Source organism: Malaclemys terrapin, chromosome 5 (assembly GCF_027887155.1).
Source record: "Malaclemys terrapin pileata isolate rMalTer1 chromosome 5, rMalTer1.hap1, whole genome shotgun sequence".
In the NCBI taxonomy this organism is placed as follows: domain Eukaryota; kingdom Metazoa; phylum Chordata; order Testudines; family Emydidae; genus Malaclemys; species Malaclemys terrapin.
Window position 1 is genome coordinate 76,739,414 of NC_071509.1, and position 9,639 is coordinate 76,749,052.

General features: G+C 41.7%; 1 protein-coding gene across 6 annotated transcripts; it reads right to left on the reverse strand.

Moving 5' to 3' along the window:
* Window positions 1-440: 440 nt before the first annotated feature.
* NPY5R (neuropeptide Y receptor Y5) lies at window positions 441-9,349 on the reverse strand. 6 transcript variants are annotated; one of them, XM_054030274.1, is made up of 3 exons: window positions 8,332-8,374; window positions 2,877-2,952; window positions 441-2,273 (listed from the first exon to the last, which is right to left on the reverse strand). In XM_054030274.1, exon 3 carries the CDS (start codon window positions 2,262-2,264, stop codon window positions 927-929), a length of 1,338 nt encoding a protein of 445 aa, XP_053886249.1. In that variant the 5' UTR covers window positions 2,265-2,273; window positions 2,877-2,952; window positions 8,332-8,374; the 3' UTR covers window positions 441-926. The 6 variants fall into 6 exon arrangements, with proteins under 6 accessions (XP_053886249.1, XP_053886252.1, XP_053886253.1 ...); XM_054030277.1 differs by lacking the exons at window positions 2,877-2,952; window positions 8,332-8,374 and adding an exon at window positions 9,177-9,349; XM_054030278.1 differs by lacking the exons at window positions 2,877-2,952; window positions 8,332-8,374 and adding an exon at window positions 9,146-9,349.
* Between the last annotated feature and the right edge of the window lie 290 nt (window positions 9,350-9,639).

Here is a 9,639-nt window from a genome sequence, read left to right on the forward strand (position 1 = left end):
ACAACTCTCCAAAACAACAGGCTATCATTTGCTTTCATGAGGAACAAATGTTTATCTTTCTATTTCTTCTTATTTCTTGTCACTTGCTCTCCCAGGGATCAGTAGATAGAGTTCATTCTGACTCAAAACATACTGTTCTTGGAGGAAAGTCATGAAAATAAGGACAGAGGCATTCTATCTATGTTCAGGTCAAGTTGAAAATCATATGAAATGATAGGACACAGTAAAATTACCAGAAAAAAGGGGTAGATGATGCTAATTAAATCCAGAAGTATGAGAACAATCTGGAATATAGTGATTATCCACATAGTCATCCAAGTGAAGAAGACAGTCTTTAAAGAAGGAACAAAAGATCTGTTGATGTCTAGCAAATGTGATAGAGAGATATTGGCTGGACTGGATGTATCAAGATAAAAACATATAAATTTGTTCTATTCATATCAAGCAACAAAAAATTTATTTTAAAAAGTGGTCAAAATAGTCTGATTCATTTTAAACATTATTTAGCAATAATAATAATTTGCAAATTATAGCCTTATGGTAACTGATACTGAGATGATTGAACTCATTTTGTACATGAATTGTGAATGTAGAGTTCAGATATTTGCAAGGTACAGTTGAAACATTTGATTGAACTATAAAAATGATAATATGGTTTTGTACACTACACATGATTTCCTCCATACAACAGATAAACAAAAGACTAATATTACAATGTATCTGTATATTTCTGCTGTACATAAGAGGCATATACAAGCCATTCAGAGGCATATACAAACCCCTAGAACTAACCATTCACACCTAAAGCTGCTAATCATTGCTAACAACTGATTCACACCTAAAACTGAATAAAAGATATTTTATACTTCAGTATGCTTATAGGCATAACATTGTTTGTTTTATATTTTATTGTAGAGCTTTTAAAATCATGATATTTGGTAGCATGGAATAAGAGACATCCAATCAGCTTTTATGCCATTGTTAAGGAACCCATATAAGATGGGATTCAGGCAGCAGGACATCATACCCAGTAAGTGACATATGCAATATACTAATTTAAAATGCCTATTAGAAATAAGATTGGCATTAAAATCAGTGACAACATGGAAAAGGTGAAGAGGCATCCAACTAACAGCAAAAACTAAGATCAATACTGTCAATCTGCAGAAAACCCTCCGAGATCTTGTCTTAATTCGAGTGATGGATCGGGATACTGTAATCATGTCTTGCATCTCTGAATTTTCTTCTGGTTTCATCTCAAAGCAGATTGGTACCCCTGGTATGAACTTACTGGATGAAGAGAGCTGGCTTCTTTCTGTACCAGAAGTTTCTGGGAGTTCTCCAGAATTATTATCCTGATGACTCCGTAAAATAGCTGGCATCACTCTAGCAGTCTTTTTGCTATACCTTTTTCTGTGTTGTCTGACAAACTTATAGCTCCATCTAGAATTGCTGGAGAGTTGCACCTGAGATCTGCAACTCTTGGGTGGATGAAGTGTTAGGTTTATCATCTCATTTTCTTCACATTTGTTTTCCTTGTTTGACAATCTGGAATTTACACTCCTGCAGACGCTGGTATGACTTACAGTTAAACAAACCAAGGGCAATATATACTGCATGAGTAATAAGGAAATAGTAAAGGCAATTCTATATGAATCAGATGGCCATGATTCAATACACATATGCCCGCTGTTCAGTGTTTCTAAATTAAGGGTTTCATGGAGATCTACAATTTTGTGGAAAACTGGCAGAGGGGAGCAAATTGTACAACCCAGAAGCCAGATAGTTGCTATTAAGAAATAGCCATGTTTTGCTGTTAAATTACTAGAAAGGGGATTTTTTATCATGCGGTATCTGACAACAGCAATAGAGATTAACATTAAAGTTGAAACCAGAACTGACACGCATTGGAGGAAGGGCATAACATGGCACATGATTGCTCCAAACATCCACTGATCGAGCAGGACAGATGTTAATGTAAAAGGCGAACAAAACAGCACAACTAAAATGTCAGAAAAGGCTAGGTTTCCAATGAGAATGTTTATTATTGTGTTCTGCTTGCGTTTTATTAGAGCCATCAGTATAAGTAGATTTCCCATGAAGCCAGCAAGACTTATAAATGTGTACAGGCCAATCAGAAAGTACTGTAAGTCATCTACGCTGCTCTTATAGTCTTCCCAGGCAGAAAAATTAGAACTCTTGATAGTAGCAGAGCTGTTCTCCTTAGTAAGCGTTGTGTTATAGTCTTTGAGTTCTAAATCCATATTACAGTCCTGCTTAGAATCAGAAAGATGTTAATTAGCAATTGCAGAAAAAAATTCTGTTAATCAGAATTTAGAGAAACAACCATTTTCTTTATTGCTTCATTACATTTAAAAGTGCAGTAATATCATTATACTTTGCCCTAAATCCTGCATAATTATAAACCCTCACCAATTAATTGCCACAGTTCTTAGCATGTGTTATGCAGCCTACCTAGGCCCAAACCCTTGGATTCTCATATTTTGCACTTACAATTTAAAGCGTGGTGCAGATGAAGTAAGCAATTAACAATAGTTTGCTGTTGGCCAGATTGTGGACCCTTTACTCATGAGTGACCAGCTATTTATCAAAGTAGTCCCTTTAGAGTCAATGGGACTAGTCATTTGAATAACTGCTCACCATTGTGAATAAGGAGTTCATAATTTGGCTCTGTGCAATAATTGTACCCACCCATATACTATATTATTAAGGTATCTATTTCTGTTACATGATAAACTGCACTGGAGTGCTTAAAAATGCGTAACGTTTTGTTCCAGCTATATTCGCTATTTTCATAATAGGGAATTTCACCAGAAAAAGAATCTTACAGAAAGTGTCACATTATGGCTACTCACTGTTCCACAGAATTCAGTTCCCCGTGTGGCAATTTTTGAATTGTATAGCTGCCATACTCAAGTTAATCTCCTTAATCTGGAAAATAGTATTTAATATATGTTAACAATAGATAGGCCAAGTCCTGCAGATTCCACTGATTCAAAACTTCCATTGAAGTTACACAGAGTTTTGTCAGTAGAGGTGAAATAGAGAATTCTGGGTTAATACTAGCAAATCTCCCTTTTACTAAAATGGGATCAGTGAAATTCCAGCACCATTGCAACAATGCAGTTTTTTCTGTTGTAGATTATTGTACACAGTTTTCAGGTATGTCCTCAAGGCAGTGACAGGGACAGCATCATCCCCAGAAACCTCCTCTGGATCCTTCCTTGCCTGCTCTAGCAAATGAGAGATTGAAGTCTAGTGTATATGAGCCACTCAATGATGCTTGCTGTCATTAAGATCAAGCATGCCATGTTTGAAGAGTTCTTTTACTATGACTAGTGACTTCCACAAGAACCACTTATGGTGTTCTAGTGCTTCCCCTTGTGTCCTGCCCGATGGACATGAGGTGTACAGCCTGCTTCTGTCCAATCAGGGTAATGTGCACAATATGTCATTCCAGTGTAAGCTCATAGCCTGTATCAAGATGTTGCAGTAAATGTTCAAGATCTACCTAAGTACCCATAGATGGTTGGTTGTTGCACAGAGCAGTAGGAATGTCCACTGATGCTTTGTGCTGTGGCTACAGTAGTGGGCCGTCAAAGAGAGCTAGGTGTGCACTGAAATGGTACTGGTCCAGGTATAAACCTGCCTTAGAAGTCTGGAATCTCCCCTTCAGACCCTTTGATAAATACAAGGCAGCACTCTTATAGAAAAGGTGGACCACAAAGAAATCTCATGTATTGGGGGTTGGGGAGACCTACCTATCTCCAAAATCGATAGACTATGGAACCAAACCCAGTATAGCCTTCATTTCAGCTAAGTACTCTTGTGTCAGTGGAAATATATTTAGTTTTGCCCCCAAAGGTCTGCATATTTGGATTAGTTATAAACACTAATGTTGTTGCTCTCACTTATGGGTTGTCGTTGCCTTTTTTCTTTCTGAGAGAGGTCATGAACAGAATTGAAGTGATGTGGTTGTGCCATTACATCACATATTCTTCATAGAAATATGGTTATGATATGACTATGACATAATTAAGATATAAGCAAGATGGCTTATGTAAGATATCATTTGAAAGGTTATGATTTACTGAATGTGATTATCTAATTTGTATGTGTATCATTTCTGTATCTAAAGTTAGGGGTATTGACTATGTAACAATTACAACTGTGTTTGTACTTGGGGGGAATGCCCACTAGACAGTAGGCAATCCTCCTGAATGACCCACTTAAGAAGAACAATAGAACTTTGAAAATGCTGTATTAACACTACAAGGTCAGATGATAATGTCACCTGATGAAAAATACCCCGTTGGATACTGCTGGTACTTTTCCTCTGTAGGGGGATGGGGATCAAACAAAGGATTCCTGCCTTAGGTAAATCCTTTTTAAGGGCTGGGAAGATGGTTGATCTAGACTCTCCTCCATTTCCTAACCAAGAAGAAGGACTGCTGAAAGAATCTGAAGGGACAAAGGAACTAACCTGAAGGGAAAGGCAAGGATGAGTCCAGACTGAGACAGGAGACCAGTCTGTAAGAACAAATATCCAGAACTCTAAGCTACAGAAACTCTGCACCCTGCCTAATCCAACATTTAGGGTGAGAAATTACATTTTGTAACCTGTTTCTTTAGTGAATCAAGCTTACTTTGTGTGTTTTGTTTTATTTGCTTAGTAATCTGCTTTGTTCTGTTTGCTATCCCTTATAATCACTTAAAATCTGTTTTTTGGAGTCAGTAAACTTATTTCTTGTTTATAACATAACCCAGTTTGTGCAATTCATATCTAGGGGTGGGCAAGAAACTGTGCAGATCTCTTTTCACATTGATGGAGAGGGTGAATTTTTATGAGCTTGCGCTGGGCAGATTTTTCTATACAGCGCAAGACAGTATACCTTTGGGTCTGCACTCTAAGGGAGGTGGACACCTGAGTGCTGGGGCAAGTCCCTTAAACTGATCTCAGTGTCGGTGTCTTTCTGCAGCTGGGTGTGGCCCTGCCTGTGTGTGCTAGAGGAGGCTTAAGAGCCTGGCTCAGCAAGACAAGGTAAAGGGGGCCCAGGCTGGCAGAACAGGAGGGCTCAGTGGTATCCGAGTACACCAGGTGGCACCTTAAAGGGGGGCAACCCATCACAGTGGTACTCCTACTTAAGGATGAAGACAGAAGTATCACTGCCAGCTTTGGGAGAGTAGAATAACAGAGTGGAAAGAGGGAGACATTTGGTCTGGTCTATACCTTAAAATTAGATCAACCTAGCTATATCACTCAGGGCTGTGAAAAATTTCACAACCTGTGTGATGTAGTTAGGTCAACCTAACCCTCACTGTAGATGCAGCTAGGTCAACAGAAGAATTCTTCCATCGACCTATCACCTCTTGAGGGGGTGGTTTTATGACAGGGCAGAAAAAACCCTTCTGCCACTGTACTAAGTGTCTATGCTTCAGCTTTCTTTGACACTGTAGCGCTTGTAGTAAATATATACCCAGAGTTAACTTGCATGCATCAGCACTGCTTGCCTGTCCCAGAGATAATGATTCAGCACATATATTGGAACTGGTGGGTATCTTACTAAGCTTGGACTGCAAGAGCTGTTTGTTTTGCTGCATGCTGGTCATGCAAGGAATGGGTGGGGGATTGTTATGGAGATGATTCAGTAAAGAGGTAGTTGCCAGTTTCTGTGGGTTCTACCCTGACTCACAACACTTACACAGTGTGTCTTCATCTTGAGTGCTATTAGCTGAATGAAGCTGTAAATGCTTCCCCACCATACTGCTGGTTTTCAGCCCACAATCACACAATAACATGCCACTGATATTATTTGGACTTTTTCTCTTACTGAGGCTTCTCTCTTGCTGCTTGGTATTAGCAGCAACTTCTACTGCTGGGATTCTACTGTTTACCCTCTCTGGCCCTATTCTTGTCAATGACATCCAATGAGACTTTCAATAAGACTTAGGTACCAGTCACTTTTTTAAAAATGGGACTTAGGCTCCTAAATCACTAAGGTGATTTTGAAAATGTTTCCCTTCATCATATTTAAAGTGAGGTTCTAACCTGAACAGTGACTGTAAAAACAGTATCTTGGGGTTCCATACTCCTTGTGTCTCATTGGTTTCCTATCAACTTTGCTTTATAGTCACCATTCAGCATGTAAATAAATGTACTTTAAAGTAGGAAAATGCATCATGAACCAGGAAGATCTTCATGACATCTTCCTGAACCACGTTCACCTATGTCCAACTGATGTAACTTAATTTTCATCTTCCTCTGATGAGCACTTTAGTCAAATTGTTTCTCCCCCAAGTTATGTTTTTAGGAAGAGTTTTGTGGGGGAGGGTTGTTGTTTTTTTTAACCATTTAAACTAATCTAAAGCCTTAAAATGGCACAAAGAGCTTAAACCACTGTCCAGTCTGAGCTCAGTTTAAGATATAAAGTGATCTAACTTTATATTGGTTTAACATATCTGAAGTGGATTATGTTCATTATTCCACTTTAAGGTCTTTGATTGGTTTAAAATGCAAAAAGCAAAAAATCCATAAATCATAATTTTGGGGGATGGAAGAACTCTGTGTAAGCTTGCAAGCTTGTCTCTTTCACCAACAGAAGTTGGTCTAGTAAAAGATATTACCCACCTTGTCTCTCTAATATCCTGGGAACAACACTGCAAACACAATGTTAACCCTGTATAAGTTAAGCACCCAGAAGCTAAGAAATACAAAAGTTGAACATATAACTTTAATGCTGCCCTGTTGCATCTAGGTATTATAATAATCCATAATTACTTAATCATTGGCTATCTAAGTTCCTAGAAACACTGAAATATATTATATTGGATAAAAAATGTCATGTAATTACAGACTGTGTCATAATGCCTATATGCAACAAAGGAGAGTTAAGGCTGTGCATTTACAAAACATAGATTAAAGAGGTATAGCTACCACTGCAACTGTTCCAATTATTTTATAATTCGTACATTCAACAGTAAACTTCAGTTTAAGAACCTTTGAGCTCTGAAAAAAAGAGTAAGAGTACTTCAAAACTCCAGATAAGTGCTTTATCATATGTTAATGGTGAAAAGATTACTTTTCTCTCTTAAAGTGGCCATTATTAATAAAGGATAATAAATATTATAAAATTCTTCTGGAAAAACAACAATATGGCTTCCCACAGTAGGCAAATAATCTATTCGTTAAAAATATGATTATACCTACAAATTCAAAGGAGTGTGATACTGTTACTGTAAGGTAGTACCTCACTGATCAGTAAAGCAAGCCTAGCATATTATTAAAGTATATGCTACTGAGCACATAGAGTAACTGTAACAAACATCTAGATAAACAACCAAACACTGAAGACCTTACAACTTTAGATATGTAACATGCTTTTCTCTATTTTTCTAGAGGGAGGCATTTTGGATTGTGCCAACTAATACAATATATTATATTTGTCCTCCAGCAATCAACTAAAGTATATTATTAGTTACTTAGACAAAATACTAATTTCATTAAGCATAGATTCTCAATGATCCTCAGTGGAGTATTGCCAAAGTATCATTGTTAAAAGTAAAAGGATTAATTTCAAAGAATCACAGAGTTAGAGATGGCAAACACGTGCTCATTCCAGTTGGGCATTTCTCATATTCTATAAGCAAGTCAGAGGTAAATTATTCATCAAAATGTAAAACACGAATGCCAGAATATTTGTTTAAAGGGCATTGCATTAAGTATAATTCAACAATGTGGGAGGTGTTCGATAATATTTACTTCCATTTCAAGGGATATTGAATCACTATCTAGCCGCACTTTGGAAAAGTCCTTAATTGGATACTATCTGCTCTAAAAAGTATGTACACTATATTCCATTAAAGCGATTATAAATAAGGAGCAGAGATTTCCCTCTAGCAGCCTGGCTCCTAAACTGCACATGGGTTCATTCAGTGTGGAGCTAGCCCCGCCTGGGTGCCTTTGGAGCAGCCCGAAGCGAGCAGCCCAGGTCGGGCAGTGCCCGGCGGCAGACATGCTGTCTGGCACAGGTGCTCTGAGCGGCCATCGGGGCGCTGACACCGGCTTGGTTATTGCAGACGTGGGGCTAAAAAGCAAGCGCTCCCCTTGCAGCTCCTTCCCCTGGGCACTTCTCAGCTGCAGATGCTGGGCCAAATCCGCCTCCCATCGCACCCAATGGGATCGCCAAGGGGATCGGGCCCCTGACCCAGCACCTCCTGCAGCCGCTGCCCAGGCGGCGGGCGGCGGCTTCTCCTCCGGCTCTCTGACGGCGCCCCGCTCAGCAGCTGCGGGGCAAGGGCTTCGTACTGTACCTGCCGCTGGGACCGGCCGCCTGAGCCTCTGCCTGCAGCGCCCGCGGGGAGGGCGAGGCCCGTCTCCTCTCTCTCTCTCGGCGCCTGGCAGCAGGGGGCGGTCGGTCCGCGGTGGAGGGCTGCAGGGGACCCTGCTCCGGAGCGCTAGTGGCCCGCGCTGCCGGGGAGAGCCTGCCCCAGGGCGCCTGGCGCGGCTGAAGGGAGGCTGCTCCTGCCCCAGGGCTGCCTAGTGCCTGGAGAAGGGGCGAGCTGGGGATAGGCGGACCCGGCACCCGGGCGCCTGGTGCCGGGGAGACTGGAGCGACCCTGGCCCAGGTCCTCTCCTCCACGCTGCTGGCGGGCGGCGACCCAGAGCCAGGGCTGGTGGGGCAGAGCGCTGCCGCCTCCCCAGCCCGCTGCCCAGTGCCAGCCACACACTGCGCGAACTGCTGCCACGCGGCTAACTTCAGCCCCCTCGCGCTCACGCCTTCCCCGGCCCCCTCCCCAGTGATTTCCTCTTAAGGGGGCCGGGGGGCTTGCTGCTCAGCCTGGCTCGCCGCTTAAAGGAGCCAAACCAGCAGAGAGACCAGCAGTATTTTGTCTGAATCCGGAGTAACTCCACTGAGCTCGGGGGAGTCACTCCGCATCACTTACACCTGTATAACTGATCACAACCTACCGGAGGTCGAATCATTCTGGGACCATTCGGTATCCCTTTAATCCCGACAAACGGTACTAAATACAATGCAGCCTATGCATCCTCCCCGAGCCAGTTCACTCCTAGCCATTCAGATGCCCCTAAACCCAGCCAGTTAATTTAACTCCCCCTCCCCACCTGCTATCGAATAATGTTCATGTAGCCTCACATTTCTGATCGGCGAGTCCTATAGGAGCCAATGATTTATCGATGTTTTTAATGGAGAATAATTAATAGCCATGAGCCATACTATCCCAAAGTCCTCAGAGCTGCTTTCCTAGCAGGCAGTTTATTGCTGCTGGAATCCTGGAGAAAGAGCAAAAAGCAATGAAGCGTTTTACATGTACGAAACACCGTCTCGAAGAGGGTTTCTGAGCTGAAGACTGTGTCTTTGTCTGACAGAAGCGTGGGCGTTGGGGGTAAGAATGGGTGATGGGAGGATTAGGATGGAGAGAAAAGAAGCAGTGCTACTAGATCCCCTGAATCTATCTCCAGGCGAACCACCAGGACTGGGGGGTGGGGGGTGGTGGTGAAGCATTCTTGAAACATTGGCTATCCTGCCCGTTTTTACGTTCCTATTTGTGTGAAAGTGTGGGAAGGGGCAGGGCCCGCATTGCAGAGGGCTTAAAAGT